Source organism: Sarcophilus harrisii, chromosome 2 (genome assembly GCF_902635505.1).
Source record: "Sarcophilus harrisii chromosome 2, mSarHar1.11, whole genome shotgun sequence".
In the NCBI taxonomy this organism is placed as follows: domain Eukaryota; kingdom Metazoa; phylum Chordata; class Mammalia; order Dasyuromorphia; family Dasyuridae; genus Sarcophilus; species Sarcophilus harrisii.
This window is the reverse complement of record NC_045427.1, coordinates 558,697,047-558,721,290: the sequence shown is the minus strand read 5'-3', so window position 1 is coordinate 558,721,290 and position 24,244 is coordinate 558,697,047. Positions and strand designations below refer to the sequence as shown.

At 51.9% G+C, this 24,244-nt stretch overlaps 1 protein-coding gene across 1 annotated transcript; it reads right to left on the bottom strand.

Annotated features, from left to right (window-relative positions):
• Nucleotides 1-6,189: 6,189 nt before the first annotated feature.
• Nucleotides 6,190-22,637, bottom strand: TRIM8 (tripartite motif containing 8). The gene is made up of 6 exons (XM_031955762.1): nucleotides 21,206-22,637; nucleotides 9,269-9,364; nucleotides 8,738-8,971; nucleotides 8,200-8,231; nucleotides 7,921-8,036; nucleotides 6,190-7,713 (listed from the first exon to the last, which is right to left on the bottom strand). The coding sequence occupies exons 1-6, from the start codon at nucleotides 21,773-21,775 to the stop codon at nucleotides 7,106-7,108; spliced, it is 1,656 nt and encodes a 551-aa protein (XP_031811622.1). The 5' UTR covers nucleotides 21,776-22,637; the 3' UTR covers nucleotides 6,190-7,105.
• Nucleotides 22,638-24,244: the final 1,607 nt, after the last annotated feature.

Sequence of the window (24,244 nt, the reverse complement as noted above, 5' to 3'; positions counted from 1 at the left end):
GCAATTACAAGTTTGAGAGCTCTGGAATCCAGCCTTCTAAAGAGAGAGGGGGAATTTTCCTCAGCAGTACTAGCCTCTTGGGAGAAAAGATAACGCCCATGGATCGTGAACCTAGACAGCAATCAGCTAAAATCACAGGATGGAGATTGCAAGAGACTTGGAATTTGCCTTCCATTACTACTATGAGTCATTTGGAGAATAAGGGGTCCCACGGAAAGATGATTTCTGGTTTAGCAGTCCCAACTACACTTCCTTTCTGGCCTGTGCCATCAGGCCATCAGTGGGGTACTGTAGGGCATGATATCTACATAGGACTTTGGGAATAAAAGGGAGAGTCACTGGACTATTAGGAGACTGCTGATCAAAAAACCCTAATTTTGTGTCCTTTCCAATGGGAGTTCAAACCACATGGAAATGTTATGACTATAAATGATTTTAGGACCCTGGGGTGGTGGGAAGAAATGGGGCTCATAGAAGGAGGAGAATTACATTGATTATTTGTGGGTTATGTGGTTTTGCATTTCTGAGGAGTGAAATAAATGGTTGTATCTGATAAATGTATTGTTACCCTGAGTACCTTGCATAGTATCATTGTGGAGAACTGGACAGGAATGAGCTTTCCCAGTGGGAATAAGGGGTAGCTATAAGATAAGCCAAAGAGAGAATGATCTCTTGGGGCTATCCCCAAAATCCTTCAAAGCCTGGACATGGCTTTCATAAGTCTGAGAATTAGGTTATGAATTTTACTTGTATTGTTCCCTATCATGGGAGCATTTTGCATTGTTTCCCTAACTAGTCTATGACCTAAAATGCTAAACTTTTCTGGATTTCCTCAAATATAAAATAAGGTACCTTCCAATTCTAAATTGTATGTATGGTCCTATGGACTCCCTAAAAGCAGTGACCGTGAGACAGAGAATAAAAGTTCTGTTCCAACACCTTGTAGTAACTGAATTTAAGCTGCCTCCCAAGGTAACCCGCATGAGGACATGGTTGAATTGCTCTAATTGTTAGAAAGTTCTTTATATTGAGTTGAAAACTACCCCTGCCCACTGGCCCTCCTTCTGCCTGCTGGAACTACATAACATGAATTTAATCTCATTCCCCTATTGTACTGGAGGTCTAAGCATACTTGTTACAATATAATAGTCCTTTAGATAAAGGAAGACAGTAATTATGCTATTTCTTCTCCTTTCCACTCCATCTATCTTCTCCAGGCAAAACATCTCTAGATCTCTGACAACCATCAGAGATAGCAACAATTAGTCCCATCATCCTCTTGTTTGCTCTCTCCTGGACATGTCTACAATCAATTACTACACATCTCCATCTCAGGTTCCTTGCTAGGCTAACTAGAGAAATATAAAATGGAAACAGTCCCTGTTTCCAAGAAGCTTCTACCTTACTGAGAAGGAGGAAACTTGTTCATAGATATATAAGTAAAAAAACATAACAATATGAACAAAGTTTTTGAGGTAGGGCTGAGCATTCTCAAATAAAGGAACCAGGAAAGGTCAAAGGCCCTTGAATTGAATCTCAAAGAGATTTCCAAGGGTTTCCAAGAAGTTGAACTGAAGAGAGAAAGCATTTCCTGCTTAGGGGACAAGCCTATCTATGCAAAGACTTGGAAGCTGGAGATGCAATGATGATTATGGGAAGCAGTAAGGAAGCAAGTTTGGATGGAATATAAAGCATGGGATGGGATTAATGTATAACCATTCTGAAAAGGGAGCCTGGAGCAGGGTTATATTTTAATTGCTAACAAAGCAGTCTGTATTTTATTCTAAAGGTATAGGGAGCCACTTGAATAAGGAAAGACTTGGTAAGACCTGCAGTTGAGGAATATCAATTTATGCAAGAGGATATGATAGCTGTCTTCATATATCTAAAAGGCTATCTTATGGAAGAATTAGACTTAGTACTGTAGAATTAGAGTTGGAGAGGACCTCAAAAATCTCTCCCCATCCCAACATCTTTTATAGATGAATAAAGGGAAGCTCAGGGAACCTTAAATAACTTGCTCATGATCAAATAGTAAACAGCAGACACAAGCTTTGAACCCAGGTCTCCCGACTCCCAGAACCCTCTTTCCAATATATTTGCTTGGCTCTGCCCCAGAGGAAACAACCAGGAGCAGGGGGCAGAAGTTATTATATAGAGCTAACATAGCTTCATCAAGAACAGGTCATACTAGACTAACCTCATTTCCCTTTTTACAGGGTTTCCACACTGATAGTTCAGGGGAATGCTGTAGATACAGTTTGCCTAAATTTTAGTGAAGCATGTGATAAAGTTTCTCACGTGATATTCCCATGAAAATAATGTAGAGAGTTGTGGACAAGATGATACAACAGTTCAGATCTTTTTGAACGGCCCAATCAATTCAAGGAGTCACCATTGGTGGACTGGTATCAGCCTGGAAGGAAGTTTTGGAAGGTATCTCCATTGGGGTGCCTCAGGAATCATTTGCCTTTTTGTTGTGCTTAACATTTAAATTGATGGCTTAAGAAAGGGACATGGTAATCAAATTTGCTGATGGCAAAAACCCAGGAGAGAGAACTCAACAAACTAGAGCACTGCCCTGAATCTAATAAGATAACATTTAATACATATAAATGTAAAGTCTGATCCTAAGGTCCAAAAAGTCACTTCACAAGTACTGGGTAGGAGGAACTATCAATACTCCATAGTTCATCTGGAAAAGAACTGGGTGGGTGTTTTAGAGGGTCTCAAGTTAAGTTTGCATCAACAGTGCAGCCCCCAAAGGTAATGCAATCTTAGGTTGCCTGGAGAAAGGCGTAGTGTCTTGGATGAGGAATGGAATGTAACAGTCTTGTATCTCCTGATCTGTTCGAACAACATAAACAGCTAGAATATTATGTTCAGTTCTAGATATCCTATTTTAGGAAAGTCATCGAGTATCCTGCAGAAAGCATTTAGAATGAGGTTCAAGTTAAGTGACTTGCCCAGAGTCACACACTTGGTATGTGTCAGAGTCTGGATTTGAACTCCAAGCCTATGCACTGCAAAGTGAAGGTGGGGATGGAGGGATATGAGGTGTAGAAGGGGAAGGATTAGAACGTGCTAGAAAAGCAAATCAGCGATTCTGACTCCAGATCCAATGCTTTCCCCTCCACACTCAGGGACAGAAATGACTGCATTTTTAACCCACTTTTCACCCCCTAAGGTATTCTTATTCTTCACTAACACTGTGGTCTGAAAGCCCCTGTAGGAGTGCAGTATTCAGCAGGCACATTTTAAAACGATTTGAAATACGCCCTTTGGACTATCATGTAAGTGAAAGAAATAGTTTGGCAAACATACAAAAAGTGAAATATTTTGTGTCATCTGCACACCACCACTGAAAAGTAGACAGAGCTAGACTTGCTCTTGCTGTTCCATAGGGAGAAAAGCCAGAGATTTGCAATGACTGGCTGACATTGACTCTCCTTCCTGTGTCTCCTCTGAGGACCACCGTGGGTCTGGCTCGGGAGGCTGGGGCAGTCTGGAGTGACCCCCGCTGAACTCCTGGGCTTGCTCTGCTCTGGAGGGAGATGATGGAGGCAGAGGGGTCTGGAGAGAAGGGGGAGGGGTTTGGGTCTGTGTATGTGTGAGGGGGCTGGGTGTGTCAAGGGATGTGACTGTGTGTGAGCCTGTGTCACTGAGCTGGGCTGGCTGGGTCTGTGTGTCAGGGTGAGTGTCTCACTGGGTGTGCCTATGAGTAAGTGAATGAGTGTGTCACAGGGTGTCTGCTTTCAAGCCCTGTCCCCTCCCCCTGCCTTCTCCCACTCATCCCTCTCTCCCTGTACAGGCCTGGGCTGACTGCCGAGGCTGGCAATGGGTGGGGGGTGACTGAGCTTGGGTACTCCGCTGCCCTGCAGAGATAAGGGATGGGCTTTGGAGGGGAGCAAGGTGTGATTCTCTCTTTCCAGGTTAGGCTTCTCCCCCCAAGCCTCAGTTTTCCTTCGGGTGGAGTCTGGCTCTGCTCTCTACAGTCCCTCCTCACAGCTGCTCCCCAGCTGCCAACTCCACCCGAGGAAGCTGGCGACCTGGGGGAGATAGGCCTGAAGAGTGAGCCCCTTTCCTCGTCTCCCGAAGTCGAAGCTGGGCGCGCGCACACACACAGAGCTTGGTGACAGTAGGAGATGGGGGAAGACATCAACTTCCCCTCCCCACATCAGCCACCTTGGGCCCCTCTGGGTAAGAGGACTGTCTCCCCTTCATGAGCAAGTGGATGAGGAGGAAGAGAAGAAGAAAGGGAGCCCATATGACTTAGATGACCACTGATTGGAGCTGGAATCTGGAAGGTCTTGGTTCAGAGCCCATCTCTGATACTGAGCAATCTTGGGCAAATCAAGTTTGCTCCTATGTAAAATTGAACTTAATAGGAATCAGTAGAGCTCCTGAGCATCTGCATGCGATCCTGCAGGGGGTGTGGGAAGTTAGCATGCTGGTCTCTTACAATTTACATGGGGTCTCTAAGCTTGTGGGTGGGAGCGAGGAAGCTTCCCTCTTCTAGAGCTAGAGGACCTAGAATAGAGGCGTTTTAGTGGACCCCCCCTCCCTTGGTTATAGTCCTCCACCCATGACAGCTGGTCTCAGAATGCACAGGATCCTTTCTTTCCATGAAGAGAGCAGCTGGGCATAGAGGAGGAAGTTAAGTGCAATCCCTCTGGATCTCAGCACCCTCATCCTTAACAGCTGTCCCATACTTTCTAGGGAGTAGCACAAAGGCTGGGAAAGGAGCCCTCCCAGAGAAGCTCCTAGTGGCATGGGCTCAGATTAGCCTCCAAATGTGGGACAAAAAGCCCAGTCAATATTTAAGTAGTTCCTACTAAGGGCCAGGCCCTGTGCACGTAGAGTTGGATGAATTTGTTCACTATTCCCCATGGTCAGCTTTAGGGACCATTCCCTGGGGCCTTGAAGGACTCTCTCAAGTCCCACCAATACTCCCCAAGTGAGCCATTTCTGAAGTGGAAGGATGGGGCAGGCCAGTAGTTCCCACACTTCCTTTCTGCTCCCCTCCCCACCCTCAAACCCTGAGTCATCCCTTCAGCCCCACAGGAAAGGGTGGAGCTTTTTGGCCAGGAGCCAGACTGCCTGGGTCCTGTCTTAGCCCAGCTGGTCTGGGTGTGTGTCCATCCCTCCCACCCTCCACCTCAGGGATCCAACCCTGAGTCAGGGCCCAAGGATGTCCTGAGAGGTTCCGAATTGCTTTAGCCAAAGACAAGCAGGGGGAAGGAGAGTATCAGTGGAGGGTGTAAGGGTTGGGTGGGCTGACTCAGAGCAGGCCAGGAGGCGGCCCTGGACCAGAAGCCAGGGCCCAGCTACATGGACTAGGGAGCTCAGGGGCCGGCAATATACAGATTTTCAGCCTACTTAGCAGGTCCTGTTGGGTTGGTGGGGGGAGGAAGACTGACAAATGCTTAAATGGCAGGGAGAGGTCAAGCTGTTTCCAGACATATTTAGACTGCAGCACCAACACCTGCCAAACCTGAGAGTCTCTGGCCTCCATCCTGTAGCAACATACAGGTGGAAACAGCTTTCCCCTTTTCTTCCAAGCCCAAAGTAACTGGAACCAGGGACAAGAAGTGAGATTTCACAGAACCTCTGAATTGGCCCACAAGTGGTCGCTATCTTTACAACAGAAATCCACAACCTCCTGATGCCATCCATCCTTTGTCCCAACAAATAATCACACTTCCTTGTCCCTCAAACTGAAATGCTCAGAAACGAGTTCTTTTTTGGAGTGGTGAAAAGGGTAAGGTAGGAAAAAACACTCTTGTCTATTAAACTTCTGTGGTCCATGGCATCATCTGTCGGTCTAACCCCTTTATTTTAATTGCCGGGGCAGAGAGAAGGGTTGAAGATTGGCCCAAAGTCAAACACGGAGTTACTTGCAGTCAGGAAACCCTCCCTGGAACCAAGGTCTACACATTCCCATTCTTTTCACTTGGTCAGTTTTGGTATTTTTTTTGGTTAAGCCCTCTTTATGTAACAGACTCTTAAATCCCTTCCCCCTTGTCTGATTGGTTAGTTCTAACACTGCTCCAGCCAGCAGCCTTCAAATGGGTGTCCCCCCATTCCAAAGTGCCCTTGCCTCCCTGGCCCGCCCCAGCCCGCTGGGGAGCCCCAAGGAAAAGGAGGCGGCTGGCGGGGCTGGGGAGTTCGGAGGAGCAGTCGGAGAAGTCTGCTGTCACGTTTATTAGAAGGTTGGATTTGGGTGTGTGCTCTAAAACGGGTTACAGAATAAATACCTGTGCCTTTAGAACAGGAAGTCCACGTTTTATACAAAGTGCTCATTACAGGAAGTTGCAGCGTCAAAATCCAGGAAAGGAGCGAGAGCAGGATAGCCCTGCCCCCAACTCCATCCCTAAGATCTCAACTAGGCCTCTCTCATTATTATTGGTATTTGTCGTCATTGTCAGAGTCCAGGCCTGTGGTCAGAGTCCCTTCCTCTCCCCCCCGTCTAGGGCACGGGGGGCTCCTGTTATTTCATTATGTCCATAGATCCTGCTCTGTGCCCAGAAGATGCCAAAAGCTGTGTGAGAAGTGGCCTTTGAACTCAGGGAAAGGGAAGGGGAAAAAAAAATCATTCTTGGCTTAAAAAAAAAAAAAAAAAAAAAATTCAACAAAAAACACACACAATCTACGGGGTCATCTCTTGCTGAATCCATGATTGACCTTCCCCAAAGAAATCCAAGGTAGAATCAGCCCAGCAGGCACCAGCCCCTCCAGCCACAGCCGGGCTGGGGGTGCAGGGTGGGGGGGGGGGCACCACAGATCCTTCCAGCGGAGGGGGGGCCCAAGGAGGAGGGGTGAGGAGGAGAAGAGAGAGAAACAGAGACAGAGAGACACACCTCTCCTGGAATGAGGCACCTTTGAAGCTAGAGAGCCCCAGCCCAGACCCCCAAGTCCGGTCATCTTCTTGGCTTCCAGCAAATTTGTATAAAACCCCCCGAGAAAATGAAAATAAAAATTGAAAGAAAATGGGAGGAGGGGGAGAGAAGCCATCAAAGGAAAGAGGAAGAATAGGGGCTGCATAATAGAGGGGCTAACTGGAGGGGCCCGACAGCCCCCCCAGCCTCCCCACCTAGCCCCGGTGTTAACTTGTGACGTAGTGTTTGGTGGACGGCTGGCCGTACACCCTGTAGAAATCCTGGTGTCCGGGCTGTTGGGAGGCATCTATCCAGTCTCTGACAGCCAGGCCTGGGAGTGACTGTGGGACAGAGGGGGCAGGTGGGAGTGGGTGTGAGTACTCCTGCGAGGGTACTGTCCAGGGGAAATGGCCAGAACGGGGGTAGGGCTGGTGGCTTCCGTGGTTCGACACAGAGGAACAGTAACAGTTGTCCACGGAGCAGACGAGGATCTTGCGGCCCCCATACTGGGGCAGCACAGGCTGCTGGGGGGCCGTGCCGTTGGGGTAGTGCGACGGTGTGAACACCGAGCTCGAATGGACAGGTTGCGCGCCCCCCGGCAGGGCCACAAGGTGCTGGGTGGAACTGCAAGGCCCCAGCTGGCTGGACTGGCCCTCCCCGGCCGAGGCCGGCTGGCCCACGAACTGGCTCCCCACGGGGCCCGCTGGGGACTCGAGGAAGCTGGCCTCAGGAAAGGCCGTCTGGTGCTTTCGCTTCTCTGCCCCAGAGCTGCTGTTCACACCACACGGGTACAGGGGGACCGTCTGCAGAAAGGGCACCGGGGTGCTAAAGGGGCCTGTGCAAGAGAAGGCAATGTCAGGTTAGCAGCCATTCGGGGAGGGGGTTGCAGAGAGAAAGATGGACAGTCATCTGGGAAGGGGCTAAAAACTCAACGGACAACAAGTCCCCCCGGAAGGGAAACAACAAACAAGGTTCCTTTTTCCTCCTTTGGAAGAGGTGCCCCGCCATTGCTGCTATTGGGCTTCAGGGGGCTCACGCTTACCTTCCAGGAGTTTCCTCAGCTGCTTTTCTTTCTTGGAGATCTCATTTAGGAAGAGCTTTGAGTTGAGGTGGCCGATCTTGGGAGGGGAGAGGCTGCCCCCTGTGCAACTCTGAGTCCTGGGAGGGGGACAAGGAAGAAAGGTGGGTAACCACACACAAGGTGCCTCGCCACACCTGGAACTAGCTCTCCCCACATTTCCATCTCAGGGCCTTGAAGGGTCCTCCCCGCCACCCTCCCCGCTTCCATTCCCGGCCCCTGGAAGCAAGAACATGGGCTTACCTATCCATTAGGATCTTCACGGATTTGGTGTTCTAAAGAGAGAGGGAAAGAAGAAGTGAGCCAGAGTAAATATCAGACCTCTCTGCCTGTGGGGGAGGGGGCCTCTTCATAGAAGCTCCAGGTTGAGTATGAGGAAAGCACTAGGGAATGGGGGGGGTACAATTTTGCCAAGTCCAGCCCAGCCTCAGTACTGACTCGTGCTTTCCTAGTGAACTTACTCCCCCAGAACCCACAGAGCCCTGGGCCTACAATCAGAAAGACCCGAGTTCAAATCCAGCCTCAGACACCTAGTAGCTGTGTGACCCAGAGCCAGTCACTTAACCCTGTTTGTCTCAGTTTCCTCATTTGTAAATCAAACGAGGATCAGATGAGCTCACACTTGTGAGAAGCGCTTAGTGCAGTGCCAGGCCCACAGCAGGTATGTCTATTTTCCTTTCCTTCAATGCCCGGCCCATGAGTTTGCTCCCGAGGCTCTAGGTCAGGGAGACTGCAGCCCCCTAGGCCCCTCCCCAACGGCCCCGCCCCGCCCCCAGTCCACCTTCATGAAGCTGATGTCCTCGGTCTTGTCAAAGACGAGCTGCACGGAGCTGAGCAGCTTCTTGGCCTCCTGCATGCGCTCCGTGAGATGCAGGGCCTGTGCTGCGTTCTCATTGCAGAACTTGGCCTGGGCCTTGTCCAGGATCTCCATGCTCTGCCGCAGGTCCTCATCCAGCAGCTGGTGCAGCTTCTCGTACTGCAGCCGCACCTCATCCTTCAGCTGGCTCACCTTCTCCTGCAGCCGGACAAGAGGCCCACGCTCAGCCTAGAGGCTGCTCGCTCACCTCCCCCCCCCCCCCCCCCCCCCCCCCCCCCCCCCCCCCCCACCCCCCGCCCCCCCCCCCCCCCCCCCCCCCCCCCCCCCCCCCGGAAAGCCCCCTTGATGCCAGAACTCCTCCCTTCTCCCCAAGAGCACAGCTCTGGTGGGTTCTGCCCCCCGCGCCTGTCTGCAGACACCCTGCCCCCTGCCCCACCATGATGCTCTCCGAGTCATCATCACCCACTACAAGGGAACTTTGTGGCCCTCACATACCTCCACCAGCCGCTTATCAGACTCCAGTTTGTAGAGCTGGTCCTCAATGTCCTGCTCCCGCTCCTCTAGTCGGTCTTGTTGCTTCATGAGCATCTTCTGTAAGGGGGAATGGGCAAGGAGGGAGAACATGGTCACTTGGGGAGGAAGGAGGAGGGTCTGCTTTCCAGCAGAGATCTGGAAGCCACAGCTTCCTTTCACCAAGGACTTTTGTGATCTCTTCTCCAACCTTCTTCCACACCTGGGCAGGAAGGGACCAGCTGACTCCAGAGCCTCAGCAATCCCTTCTCCCAACTTCCAACCTTAACCTATTCTTTCCTTTCTGATGGCCCTGGATATGGTTCCTCACATCCAGATAATCTCCAAAAGGGGAGGTAGGATTGGGGTAGGGTGAGAGGAAGAGACAGAGAGAAACAGAGGAAGAGAGAGATTAAAATGGGAAGGAACACAATTTAGTCCAACTATGTCCTTCTATAATGAGAAAACGGATCCCAGAGAAGAGGCTTGCCCAAGACCCAGAGCAGAACAACAAGCAGCGGTGATCCAGCATTCTGCTACCAAACCTAGTGTGCTTTCCCTGACACCACCCTGCCAGGCTTCTTTCATTCCCCAGGCAGAGCTGCCGACCCCCTCACCAAAGACTTCAGCTCCAGCTTTAGTTCTAGCTTTGCTCCCCCTCCATTCCCCTTGCTCTCTTCTCTCTTAAGCTGAGTAGTCTCAAACTTGTGGTTCTTTGCCCCATCCTATCCCTCCCAGCTCTGCCCCTGGCCATAAGATAGGCCAAGTAATCAGAGCAACCAGGCCAGCCTTCTGCTAAGGAAGAGGGCATGGGAATGGGAGCCCCAATCTTCCTCTTCAACTCAGGCAAGCCAAGAGAATTTGGTGCACACCCAGAACTCCCTGCCACACATCTGCCTCTCACTGCTTGCAGTGAGCTTGCAGCCAGAGCACTTGTCTTAAAGTTCTTATCATGCCATTTGCTTCTCAAGAATCTTCAGGGGTTCTTCATTATCTCCATAATAAAAATCTAAACTTTTCTGTCTAGAATACACAAGATGCTATAAATCAAAACAACCTTCTTTCCATGAAACTCGCCATTCTCCCCAAATTAACTTTGAGCATTTCAGCATCTGTCTTTGTTGCCAAACATGCACCCCTCCCCAAGCTATCCAAACCTTGTTCAAACTTTCTAGAATACAGTACGATAAAGAGAGCTTGGAGATGGGTTCTAGACCCAACTCCAGGTGATTTGTAGCAAGTCACTTCTCAGCCTGAAAAAAGAGTGCTGGACTAGCCATGTTCTTTCTCTTTTATCTCAGTCATCTGCCATTTTAACATTGTAGTCTGACTATTCTCAGAATGATGGGTAGTAGAGGTTGAGAACTGGACTTCTGATAGTGATTCCTCCTCCTGTATTCCTCCCCGCAAAGTAGCTAAACACAAGGAACACACACACAGTAGAGGGTCAGCAAGTTCAAAGAATAAGATTGAGATGACTTTCACTAATTATTCCAGAATATGCAGGCAGCCACAGGTGCGTTCCGTATTCCTATTCACACACTAGTCCAATGGTATCAAACTTAAAATGATACAAAAGGATCTACTGTCATAGAAAACCACACATCAACATTATCCACATTCTACTGCATTTTTACTTCTTCTGTTAAATATTTCCCAATTCCGATTTCCTCTGGTTCAATTTACACTTGAGAATGTTGCAGGTTCACAAGCTCTGGGGCTCAAGGTTGCTTGCTATTCTCTTCTGCCTCACATTTCCAGTTCTGGATTGGCCTAGTCCTAACTGGCACCAGGGGAGCTCTTTCTCCTTCCCAGAGTCTGGGGCCACAGGGCAGAGAAGGAATAGCTACCAACTCAAGATCTCAAGTCCTTTTTGGGACCTCCCCCCCCCCCCCCCCAAGCTCTTTTTACAAACAAAAGTCTGGGGAAGTGAAGAGATCTGCCTAGCTGGCTGTGATGGATGGTCCTCTTTATAGAGTCCTTGAGCCTCAGGATAGGCAGCCCTTAGTGACCATCTAGATGCAAGATCAATGACTTTTTTTTTTAAATTTAATTTTTAAAAAATAATTATAACTTTTTATTGACAGAACCCATGCCTGGGTAATTTTTTACAACATTATCCCTTTCACTTACTTCTGTTCCGACTTTTCCCCTCTCTCCCTCCACCCCCTCCCCCGATGGCAAGCAGTCCTATACATGTTAAATATGTCATAGTATTTCCTAGATACAATATATGTGTGCAGAACCGAACAGTTCTCTCGTTGCCCAGGAAGAATTGGATTCAGGGACTTTTTTTTAATGTCATGAATTCCCTCACCTAGGGAGGTCTAATGACCCCTTCTTGGAATCAGGATTTGTTACTTATGTGCATATTGGAAGGATAATGATAAAATTCAGTTAGAGAGCAGAAAATAAAGGTGTAATTTTCCCCCCAAAATCCCAGATTCATGGGCTCCATGAATTCTACCTATAGACTTCTTTAACAACTCCAAGCTTTGTGCCTTCCATCCCATTTTGTAGATGGGGAAACCAAACCAGAAATGGGAAGCTGTGTTCTCAAAATCTCACAGAACCTACAGAAGTGGCTGGATGCTAGGCAGGCCCCAAGAGCACATTCATATAATGGAAAGAGAACTCCACTGGAGGTGAAATCCTGGCTCCCTTACTTTCTCCCTGGGGGACTCTGAACAAATAACTTGATCTCTCTGAGTCTCAGTTTCTTCAACTGTCCAGTGAAGGAGCTGGACTAGATGACCACCAAAGCCCTGTTCCAGTTTTTAATTATAATTGATGATTTTAAGGGTTCCTGCCTCCAAGATCAACACTAATTCAATTCACTTACAATAAGTTGTCCCCTATAATCAACCCCACCTTCCCCCCACCCCCATTAAAATGGAACTGAATCTCAGGGTTCCTAAGGGCTAGTTTGGCCTCCTCCGGGTTAGTCCTGGTGAGAAACCAAAAGAAGTCTACTCTAGCAAACAGGATGATGAAAGCTAGGCTTGCTTTTCAACCCCCAGCTTCGAAGGGTCCTGACCTGGCCCAGAAGGAAGGAGCTGAACTCTCTCAGGGGCCAGCTGCCTGAGCTGACCCTCAGAGTGCCTCCTTTGAGAGCCTGGCCCTAGCCACTCCCTGCCCCCATACCATGCAAAGTGGACGCTGTTCCTGGTCTGTGGGTCAGGTCCCAAGAATACAACTTAAGGAAAGGGAGGGAAGTGGGGGATCAAGCTTTTCCCAAAGCCTTGTAAAAGCTGCCCAGAGAGAGGGAGAGAAACAGGATTATCAGGGCTCAGGCCTGGCTTGGCCTGTCCCACACACAGACCTCCGAAAAGACTTTCTATAGGCCCCCAGGGCTGCAGTGGGGGAGAGGGGGCCCCAAAGAGGAGGCCCAGGACTTCCCCCTCCCGACCCCCCACGGGAACAATGGGCCTTTTCTTCTAGAGGGGACCTTTGGCCCACAAACTCCTACTCACCAGGGCCCCTAGTCAGCATCCTCCCCCAGCCTCAGGTCAGCTGTGGGGAGGGAGAGGCACAGGAAGGCCAGAGCTCTTGCTGCTGCTGCTGCTACTATGAACCCCCCCCCCCCCAATCCCCAAACAGCTAATTACTCTGACTAAAGCCCCTTAAACCCTGTACATGTATCTGCACAGGCCCTGCCTTAGCACCTTCCCTCCTATGCAGCTACTTCTCAGTAGCAAGAAGGCTGGGGGCAGGAGAAATAAAATTAAATCCCCTAATTCTTCGCCCAAGTTTCTCCATCCATTGAATCAGACCCAACCCTCACAGTTGTTTCTCACAACCCAACCACTTGACCTTGATGCCCATTAAAATCCCTCTTGATTCTTCAATTTGGAGCTGCCTGCCTATCCATACCTCCCCTGACCGACTGGGACTCCTTCCCCCTACTAGGCCCTTCCCAGTGTTTCAAGGATCCCTAGGAGAACAAGTGAACCCCAATGTTCTTGTCCCCTAGAAGCTTCTGGAGGTCACCCCTGCCTTGGTTCCCATTCCCCATTTCTGAGTCCTTCTATGGGGCTCTGGTCGCAAGGCTGCTTCAGGGAATGGACTCGGGAGCTTCACAGAGATGGAGGCATGCTGTGACACAGCTGGAAGGAACCTGGGGAGCTCTTTGTTCAATCTGCCCTCGCCAGAGAAAACTGAAGACAGAATGAGGATGCTGGCCCAGCACAAGAACAAATTAGAAACCAGGGAGTTCCTGGGAAGGCAATCAGAGTTTTCCTTCAAGCACGCCCCCCCTGGGTGTAGGAGAGCCTCCCTTCCACCCTAACTCCCAAGGAGAGCAGCTCTTTTTCCAGCCCGGGTCCTCCCAACTTTGAGGTTGTGTCCAAAGGCTTGGCATCTCTGCTCTTTAAGCTAGGGTTCCCTCCTCCTTGTCCCACCCAGAATTTCTTGGGGTTGGATAGGCCACTTTGCTGATGGTATCACATGGTGGGTGTGATATACCACACTTATATCATGGTCACAAGCCAGTGGGTGTATATATAGAGGCTGCATGGAAACATCAAATGGGAGTCAGGAGACCAGATTTTAGTCCTAGCTCTTCCACTAGCTTGCTGCATAACCCTGAACAAGTCACATTAATTCTCTGCAACTCAGTTTCTTCATACATACAATGGAGCTGATCTCTAAATAATTCTGTGGGGATCAGATAAGAGATTGTCTATAAAGTAAAATAAAAAACTTCATAAACACATGCATGTAATGAGTTATTAAATTATTCCCTTACCTAGTCTCTTGGCTCTAGGGATAGTTAGGAACACCTTGCTTAAGAAGGCTCAGAAAGGAAGGCTTATCAGTGAGCATTTATTCAGCAACTCCAGTGGGCTAGGCTCTGTGCTAAATACTGGAAATACAAGGACAGAAGCAAAATGGTTCCAGCCTTCAATACTCAAAGGGACTCACATGGGGCTTGACAGGTACCTGGTCTGCCGCCCCCCAGCTCATCTCACCTGGACCTCCAAACAGCTTTTTCTGTGGTAGTTCTCCATTCTCCATTTCCAGGCCTCCAAGAGGCCTGAAGCCTCTTATCATACCTAACACTCAGGATAAAGCAAGAGCAGCAGGAGACCTCACTTTCAAGGAAGAGAATATCTATGTTCCTAGCCCAAGGCTTTATACACCCACTTTCCAAAGTCTATCCAGGGCTAGGTGGCCAATTCCCAAAGGGTGGGCAGTGGTGGTGGGGAGTTAAGGACAGAAACAACCTCTGGCTTCACTTGCCAGGGGAAGGGAGGGAGGGGCAGGCCACTGCAGTGTAGGCCAGTCCTCGGAGTGTGGAACAGCTGAGGGTCCACATCATAGCTGGAAAACATAGGGCTCATGGAGGGGAAAGGATTTAGTAGTGTTAAGATACAGCTTTCTCTTAAATCCAATAACTGGATAGGGAGCTCTCCTAGGGCAAGGGCAGGCACACAGGATGGGGCTTAGCTGGCAGATTTTCAGAGATCAGCAGGCTGTTCCAAACTGTCTCTTTCATCCTTGGGCAGAACCTTCCTGCACCAGACTCTTCAGCCTGGGGCTTCCAAGCGCTGCCTCTAAGATCCCTGCCCTTGACCCAGGGCCAAAAGACCCAAGCTCCTGGGGTCACTTTGCCAAGCACCGTTGGGCAAACTCAAACTCCTAGATCTTATTCCAAAAACACAGTTCTAATTATTTTTTTCTCCTGCTCAAAAATTTTCAATAGTTCCCAATTGCTTATAAGTTGGGTTCAAACTTCTTACCCTAGCATTCAAGATTCTTTCCCCAATCATCTTTTCATTCTTGAATCGCACTACTTTCCTTCACAGACTAGTATAGTGACATCAAATTCAAATGGAAATGGGGGACACTAACCTATATTCAAGGCATTTTGAGGGTTGGATGACTCAGATTTAAAATGTAAAGTTACCTATGTTTTACTGGGTTTTTATTTATTTCATTAAATATTTCCCAATTTCATTTTAATTTGATTTGGGGAGTATATTCTGCTCTAACATACAAGCTAACCAAAGTGAACTATTCTCATTGCATCTTAAGAATGTCACCTCCGTGCCTTTGTTTCCTTATCTGCAATAATCTCCGCATCATTTTCCTCATATATTGCAAGCTTTTGACCCCTTGGAGGTCTAGCCCAGGTGGTCCTCAACCATAAAGGCTGCCCCATGGATTGACCTGACGTCCTGTCCTCTGGGTCTAGAACAATCACAACTTTTCTCCTTAAATCAACTACACACCTGTGCCATCAGTCCTTTTGTTCCAAGTCTTACTGTGTCTTATATCTCTAGGTAGTCTCCCCCTACCTCCATAGAGACCAAAAGAAAAGGTCTAGACCACAGCAGGTCCACAATGGCTGCTGAAGGAAATGGTCCTTCCCTGCCACCAGCAGGGACCCTCAGTTCTTTCCAGGAAGCAAGACAAGCTGGACCTTTCTCTAACCTCAAATCCCACTCAGCTAAAATGGGCATGGCTCTGCAGGGCACTTCCTCCCACTGAAGCCTCTTCCTCCCCACCTTCTGGGGGTTCAGGGTAAATCTGCCACCCACACTCAAGTTCCTTTGAGGCAGGGGGGGGGGGGGGGGGCGCGGCGGCAGAGAGCTTTTGAGTTGCTGCTGGAGTTTGTCTGCTGACAGTTGAGATGTCTGGTGAAGGTCTCTGCTATGGGACACTGGGGCTATATAAAAGTTAATAAATAATAATAATAAAAAGCCTCAAGTCAACCTTGAGGAGAAGCAAGGTCAGGAGGGAAATGGGGCCCCAGGGGCTGCCAAGCCAGCAACGAGTTTGCAAACAAGCCCCGGACTTCAGAACCGGAAGGGGTGGGAGGCAGCAGGGACCGAGGCCTGGCAAGGTAAACAAAATCACCAGTTCCTTCCAGAGCTCCCCTACCCCCCACCTCAGCTTCCTATCCTCCCCCCCACCTCTTTCCAGTTCCCCAGGGAACAATCCCTTCCCCTTTGGGGAAGGGAGCTCTGGGAAGTCTTAGGTTTCACAAACTCTGACAAAGCTCCCCCCCCCCCTCGACAGCCCCCAGGTAATGAGGGGCAAAGACACCCAGATCCTGGACCTGCCTGAGAGCTGAGGAGCCGGTTTCCCAGCTGCAGAGCGGAATTAGCTTCTGCCATGCAGAGTGCAGGCTCTGGGGCAGGCAAACAAAGAGGCAGAGAGAAAGCCCCCCTTTGTCTGTGCCTGAATGCCAGCCCGGCCGGGAAGGCTTTCAAAGAGCCAGCCACGGAGCTGGCCGGGCTGGGCCCACAGCGGGGCCTCTAGGGCTGGCCTTAACCCCTTTTCCAGCTCCCCAACCTCCCCCACCCCGAATTTCAGTGGCATCTAGTCTCCTTTAACATCCTCCATAATTTAGTCTTCAGAGAATCTTCTTCCCTTCCTTTTCTCCCTCACGGGAGAAGGTCTAGGCCCAGAGTCCCAGAGAACACACCTCACACACATCACAGATACACAAAATATCAAAGTCAGACATATCGGATACATAGTCTCCAAGAGACAGTAACACACACACTCAGATACACTTTCATAGGAAGCATGTAAAATTGGGTAAGGAGATGACAGCCTCACATGCTGGATCAGCATGATGCTTCAGAGGGAAACAGAAGGTTTGTGTCTTCTGTGCTCCTGCTTGTATTTGTTGTAGGGCTACCTGAAAAGGGGAAAGTGGGGCGGCAGCCGATCAACAGAAAGACCAGTTGGGAGAAAGGGGATGCCTGCCGTGATCCCCAGCTGTTGGAGGGAACCCTTGGGTGAAGGAGCCTGGGAAAAGCCTGTCTCTTCAGCCGCCCTCCTGTCACCATTGTCTGGGGTAGCCATGGGCTGGAGGCTAACTACTTTGGCTTCCCTACCCAGGGAAGAGTGGGAATGCTAGATGAGGGTGGGGGGGTAGGAGGTGTCCTCCCCTCCATTAAATTGGGCTATGGAAGAACCTTTCCTCTCCCAACTTGATCATCAAGAGCTCTGCACCGGCCCTTCCCCCTCCCACTTTCCCACCTGAATCCTCCTCACTCCCAAGTGCTGAGGAAAGCAATTCAGGCTGGAAAAACCTCCCCCTGCCCCCCAGGTCCTGTCCCCGCCCAGCTACCAGAAGGCTCAATGCCCATGACCACCCAGGGAGCCAGAGCCGAGTAGGAAGGGAAACCCAGGGCTTTCTCCCAAGCCCCCAGGGCAGTTCATGGAGGGTGGGTGTTCTTTCTCCCCACCTAGGCACAAACTCTATACCAAGGAAGAAGCTGAGGAGAGCAGCCTACTGGCCCAAGCCTGGAAGAGCTTTGTTATACCCCCAGATTACAGAGAAGGGGAAATGAGGGATAGGAAGCCGGCCTGGGTTAAATATTCCAAAGTAGGTGAGGCCTCCCCCTCCACCTTCTGGAGACCTTCTAAACACAGGGATTCTCACCTAGATCTGAAGGATCCCAGAAATATATATAGCAACAGAGAAATATGTAAAATTATAAGGACGCTCAGAAATGGCAGTAGACCCTGCTCTCCAGCTCTGCCCTTCCTCTAAAAGATCCCTTCTTCTCAGCAAAGGCTTGAGCAGAGACTAGAACCCTCCAGAGATGCTTTTAAACCAGCCCCTCCCCCTCCCTTCCTCTATCCCTTCTATAAATGTGACCCCCATCCTTTAAATCCGGCCTCAGGGAAAACAGCAACATTCCCGGATCCTGATGGAAATCCCCCCCCACTAACCCAAAATCCGGTAGGGGGAGGGGGAGATGGAATCAACTGGCCTGGGGCTCAGACCACACCGGATGCCCCACAGGCCATCTATTCCCCACACCCCTAGGAACATCTGGCTCTGAAGCCTAGAAAGAGCAGGGAGCCAGTTTATTCCCAGGATCCCCTCCCAGTCCAGCCCCAAACTCAAAGCTCAGATTTGTGCCTCTTTTGGGCCTCTGGGGACTCTGTGGCCCCAGGTCAGCTTTCAAAGGATACAGCAAATAACTGGCATCTGAGGAGGCTCGAAGCAATATCTCCCTCCCTTCCTGCCTACCCCCAGCTCACACATTCTGGCAAATACTAACTTCCTGTTGGTCCACTCACACCTTATTCCTTATTCCATTTGATAATGGCCCTACTCCCAATCCCCTCAAACCTCAGGTCCAGGCTAGGTGGGAAAAGAAGGAAAAGAGGACCAGCTCATGCTTTTGGGAGAAGGACCAAGTTCCAGTAAATGAGGTTTTCTGTATAAAAGGTGGTTGTGCCCCTCAATCAATCAATTAATTAACCTTTCTTTTATTTCTCTCTCTCCTCCCTGCCTCCTACTCTCCAATAGTCCTCTGGGACCAAGCCTGCGCCTTCGGGGGAACCTTAGGAATTGGTATTATTTCCCTACCCACCCACTCCTACTTCACAGCTAAGACTACAGCCATTAAGGGTTAGATTCTTTTAAGGAAGGATCCATTTGGTAAACTGGATTCTAGTTGGTGGGCAGAACCAAAGTGTGAGCCTTCCTGGTCTGGCCTAGCCAGACTCAGGACAACCTCCTGGGACTCCTGGACTAGCGTTGTTCTAGCCAATGTTTCTAGTAGGTAGCCTATTCTGAGTCTTCATCTTTCCAGGTGTGTAGAGTGTGTGTGGTGGGGGACAGTGTAGTCAAAAGGTTAGGATGGACCACCACAGATTTAATAAGCCAACCTGGCCAGGAATGTTGTTGGTATGCTTTTCTAACGCTAGGAATGTGAGGGCCAGAGAAACAGGAGACAGCAGGTCTAGCTAGAGGTAGGAGTGTGTGTGTATTGGGGGAGAGAGGAGTATAAATAGGAGTCCAGCTAAGAGTCCAAGTTATCACTGATGCTCACAAAAACCCACTGTCCATACCCTATGTCTTAGCTCTGGAATGTGGCACACACTACCTACAAAGTTTGGTTACCTCCTGACTGTCCTCCAGTTGTCATTCCCCCCCAGCCCCTTCCTTCCAAGAGCCAGTGAGAAGGTGCAGGGCAGCCTTTTAGGAGAAGAACAGAGAGCCAGGCCAGCTGGGCCATCAGGAGAGGGAAGTCTGTGTGCACAGTACTAACACCACTCCAAGATCGGTCAGGAATCACATTTAGAGAGACAGTTATAACAAACGATCATTGCCTCCCCCAAAGATACACAGACCTACAGACTCTGAAGCAAACAAGCCCAGATTCTCTTCTGGGGCCAGTAACCACTCACCCCTATCACCTCCCCTTTAAGTCTTGGCAAAGTTGTCTTGTAAGGGTCTTCCCCCCTATTCTTTCTCCCAGTCTTATCCTAAGGCATCTCCACCTCTCCATCCCCCAACCAACATTCCCCAAGACAGGAGCTAGACATCTTGGCTTTCCTACAGGCTCTATACTTTTCATCACTAGCTCACTCTCCCTTCCTCCTATCCCCTTCCAATCTTTATTAATAGCAACTGCAGAAACCTCTCTGCCCAGGGCCAAGCTGGGGCAGTCAAAAAGGGAGGAAACAGGCCTCCTTTGGGGGGGGGGGGGAGGTAGGAAAGAAGGGTTGGGGAGCAACTGGAGGTCCTCTCCTTCCTCATTACTTTTTAAAAGAAACTATCGGCCTATCCTACGAAAAGAAACCTGGAGTTGGATCTACATATTGGAAACTAATCATACATCAGTTTTTATTGATCACTGCCCCCCTCCCCCCATCCCATTGGTTTCTTTATTGCTAGTGAGTCATGTGAACTGGATTCACACAGGAAACCACCCCCATTTTGCAGTCATCTGTAGGGCTTTCTCATCTACCCTCTTTGACCCTAGGTGCCCCTGCCCAACAGGGCTGGTGGGGGTGGGGGTCAGGAAGAATCAATCCCCTTCCCCCACAGCTCAAGCCCCCTCTTTATTATTCACACCCTGGGCCTGGGATTGGGGGCTGGGCCTTCCCACAGAGATGGAATCTTTCCAATTCCCTCCCTCTGCCACGACTCACCCAGATTCCCCAGGCTGGGACTCCCCTTACCCCATGGGAAGCTGTCCATCCAGGAAGAGTGAGGGGCACTCCCCCCACCACCTTGTATTAGGCTGGCCTCCCAGCCCTGGGCCACAGCCCAAGAAGGAAGGCATGTGTGGGGGTGACATTGACAGGCCATATACAATGGGAGGGGATGCGGCTGCAATCAAGGAGTAGGGCAGCCCAGGGGAGTGAGCTGTCTGAAACCAGATTTCAAGGCAGCTCAATCTTAAACCTATCAGATTCCCCCCCCCCACCCTTTAGTGCTTAGCATCTCCACCAGACTAGGAGGCCAGAGAGTTGGGCTTGAAGAAAAGGTAATCAGGGCTCAGGGTGACTGAGACTTTAAAGGTTCGTTCATGCACACGGGTCTGCGCAGGCAGACACTGCCACCCACATAGAACCTCACTCTGTACCCTGATCTCTGGATTCTCAGCCTTTCTTCAGACACATAACTCAGTTTTATTCCTCTTCATCTCCCAGCAAAAAAAGCCCCAAACAATCTGGTTAAGGGGCTCGCAGCCTCCGAACATGGCTGCCTTTGTTTACTTCCTCGCTGCCCGGGCAGCAGCTTGTCCCCAGCTGGGGCAGCAATGGCTCCGGGACATTGGTCACACAAACTATAGCCCCACTGAAGCAGGCCGGGGACACCGACAAAGCACTTTTCCTCCACAATCACTTAGGGAAAGGGTTTCTCTTAAAGTCCCTAACCCCCCTCCCCCCAACTCCAGTCCTAAAGAAGGAACCACAGTAGACAACCCTGATAGCAAGGTCCCATTTTGTCTCCTGTCTAGGGGAACCAGGGTCAACCAGGCCTCTTCCTATGGGACAGACTGGAAGGCGAGAGGAGGATGCAGACCTGGTCCCCAATTCTGCCCACGCCCACGGACTTCTGCCCAGCTCCGGACCACCCCCACCCCAGTGGAGAATCCCGTCTCTCACTTCTCCCACCCGTATTCAGGGGCCCGGGCCGCGGGTAGAGTTACTTGCCCGAATCTCATTCCTCCGGATCTCCACGTCGCAGACAGCGTGTCCCTGGTGGGCACCGCTGTAGTAGCAGCAGTACTGGCACACGGCCACCTGCTCGGCCTCGCAGTGGTACAGGCGGTAGGCGTTGTGCTGCGGGCAGCTCCAGGCCCGCACGTCGTCGGCCTCCACCAGGAGGTGCCCGCGGGCGGTGGAGGGCTGCTGCAGGTGCGTCTGCACGTGGGACTGGCAGCAGGGAGCCTCGCAGCGCAGGCAGACCTTCTGGGCCGGCAGCGGGGGGCCGCGGCGGCAGAACACGCAGTGCAGCGCGGCCGGCGGCTTGTCCACGTGCAGCGCGTTGAACTTCTCCACTATGTTGGTGAGTTTGAGGTTCTTCTCCAAGCCGGGCCGCTGGTTGTAGGCCTGGTTACACTCGGGGCATCGAACCAGGCCGCTGTCCTTGGCCCAGGCTTCGCCGATGCAGCCGCGGCAGAAGTTGTGTTTACAGGGCAGCTGCACGGGTTCCACGAAGACGTGCAGGCAGATGGGGCAGATGAGCTCCTCCTCGAAGCAGTTCTTCCAATTCTCCGCCATGGCGAGGGAGGCAGCGGTAGCGCCCTGGGTAGGGCCTTGGACGCTGGCCGGGCCCCGGCCTGAGCTTCCTACCCGCGGCCAGGGGCCAGTCCCGTTCAGAACCCAGACGGTAGCTAGAGCGAGCGCTGCCGCGGTGCGTCTTGGGCGAGCTCAGCAGCACAGCCTCTCCGGGGCTCCGCACTGGCAGAGGGCGCCCGGCTTCTCAAGGCAGGGGGTGCTCGCGACGCCGCCGCCGTCGCCGCCTCCTCCTCGCTGAGTATGGGGAGCGTTAGCGGGCGGCGCTGGCCGGAGCCGGGGCACGAGCCAGGGATGGGCCTGCCCAAGTCCAAATTCCATCCACGAAGCCGCGGCCGCCGCCTGCGCCTCCCCCGCTCCGCTCGTCCGCTGACATTGGGGCGCGCCCCGCAGCTGCCTCCCCGCGAGCCGCACACTTCCCTTCCTCTCGCTGGCTGCCGGGATTCGGGCTTCTCGCCGGCCGCCACCCCGCGCTCCCGGCTCCTCCTCCTCTTCCTCCTCCTCCTCCTCCTCCTCCGCGCCGCCGAGTCCGAGGTTCGCGTCCCTTCAAAGAGGAGCCGGAAAAAGAGCCGCCGCGCCCGAGGGCTCAGCTAGGTCCGAATGGGGCGGGCGAGGCCCAGCCAAGCGCCCGGCGTCCCGGCTAGGGCGATCCCCGGCTCGCTGTCCTCCCGGCGGCGGCTACAGGGCGCCGGGGCCGAGTCGGGGGCGCCGGGCGCGCGGGGGACAGTCATTCAGATGAAATTCCCGTCCCCGGCCCGAGATCCCAGCCCTCCTCCTTCCGCCTCCCTCCACCAACAGAAACGGAAGGGGGAGGATGGGAGGGAGGAGGGACGGACTGGGGAAGGGAGGGCTGAGGGAGGGAAGAAGGAGGGGACGGAGGAGGGGGGAGGGCGCACCAGGATAGGGAGGAGGGGACTGGAGAAGGGAGGGAGCGCTCGCGGGAGGGACGAACCCCCTCCTCCTCGAGCCCCCCAAACCGCTTCTCCTCGTGGGCTGGGGGTATCCGAGAGAGGAAGGAAGGAAAAGGTAGAGGAAAACCCTAGCAGAGTGTTGTGGCCCGAGCCGCCCCCTCCCCCCCTTCGCGGCCACCCAGCCTCCGGACAAGGGCAAAATACAAAACAAAACAAAACCCAATCCCACCCCACGCGTCTCAGACGCTGGACAGCGGGCGAGAAAAACAAGGATTGATCCAACTAGAAAGGAATTTTTCTCCACTACTCGGGAATGGGAGGCTATGCATCTCTCCTCCCTAGCCTGTGCCCGCCCTCCTCGTCACTCTCTGTCCTTCCTTCCCTATTTCTCCGCCCCACCCCGGTCTCCTCTTCTTGGCCTCCGAGTGTCGGGGGTTCGATTGGGGCTGAGCTCGCAGTCCCCGGCTCTCTTTAGCGCAGTGGGGGCGGGGAAGGTAGGGATGCTAGGGGAGGGAGGGGGCTGGAGAGGACATCGAGGACCCTTTGGTCTGGGTTCCCCACCCCCGCACCGCCCACCTTGGATCCTTTTTTTTTTTTTTTTTTAAACCAAACAAAAATAATGTGCTTGGGTTTTCAAAAAAAGGCTCAAATGCCAGAACCCTAGGTGCTGGCCCAGACTGCACCTATCAGACTCAACCCAGGTCTGCTCGGTCGCGACCCCCAGGAACTGGATTCCAACCGGGGTCCCCTCAGTCGCTGCCGCCTTTCCGCTTATCATCAGATCGGAAAAAAAAAAAAAAAGGCCCGCCCGCAGCCCCCGCAGCCATCTTGACGTGTTATTGTTATTTCAGGGATGAAATGTTTAATAAAAATAAGTGCTCGTCTGCTTTTCCCTCGCGCCCCCAGCAACAGCCGAGACTGGGCTCCGCGGGACCATCTGGCCACGGCCCCCGGCTTCTCCTCGGCCTCAATTCCAGGCTCAGCCTCTTGCGGAGCATCAGAGCATCCAAGGCCTCGCGAGTCTCGCTATAACCCTCTAGGGGGTCGTTTCTAGGATAGTGCGGAGGGGGCTCGGAACCTCCAGCGTCATGTCGGTCATCTTCCCCTCCCCCCCCCCCCACACTCCCGCCAGTGAACGGAGATCACTGGGCATTATAAAGTCGAACTGACGCCTAGACCAGTCCGAGATTCCGGCTGGAAGCGGAGGCCACAGGGCCCAGGGTCGGGCACAGGTTCTGAGTATTACAGCGGAGGGAGGAGGAGGGGAGGGCTTTAAATCGCCGCCCTTTTACAAGGGCTCTAGCGCTATAAACGAATGGGGGGGAGGGGCGAGGGCCTGGTCCGGAAGTGCCGCCGTCGCTGCCGGGGCGCTTGGCCCCGCCCCCTCCCGCCTCTGTCCCAGAGCCTGAAGCGCTCATTGGCCTCGCGCCCGCTCCTCCTCCCCTCGGTGCAAACGAGCTCGCCGCCCTTGTCACGTGACCCGCTTTCAGTTAGCCACATTAAGCATTCCCAGTTCTGAGCATCTGAAAGTGCTACGGTCTCT

Excerpts from the sequence above, each read along its gene's own strand:
- TRIM8 (XM_031955762.1), bottom strand. The coding sequence starts at position 21,775 with ATGGCGGAGAATTGGAAGAACTGCTTCGAGGAGGAGCTCATCTGCCCC. Across the intron at positions 8,232-8,737 it reads AGGACATCAGCTTCATGAAG|AACACCAAATCCGTGAAGAT; the intron begins GTGGACTGGGGG and ends CTCTCTCTTTAG. Across the intron at positions 8,037-8,199 it reads GTGAAGATCCTAATGGATAG|GACTCAGAGTTGCACAGGGG; the intron begins GTAAGCCCATGT and ends TCCCCCTCCCAG.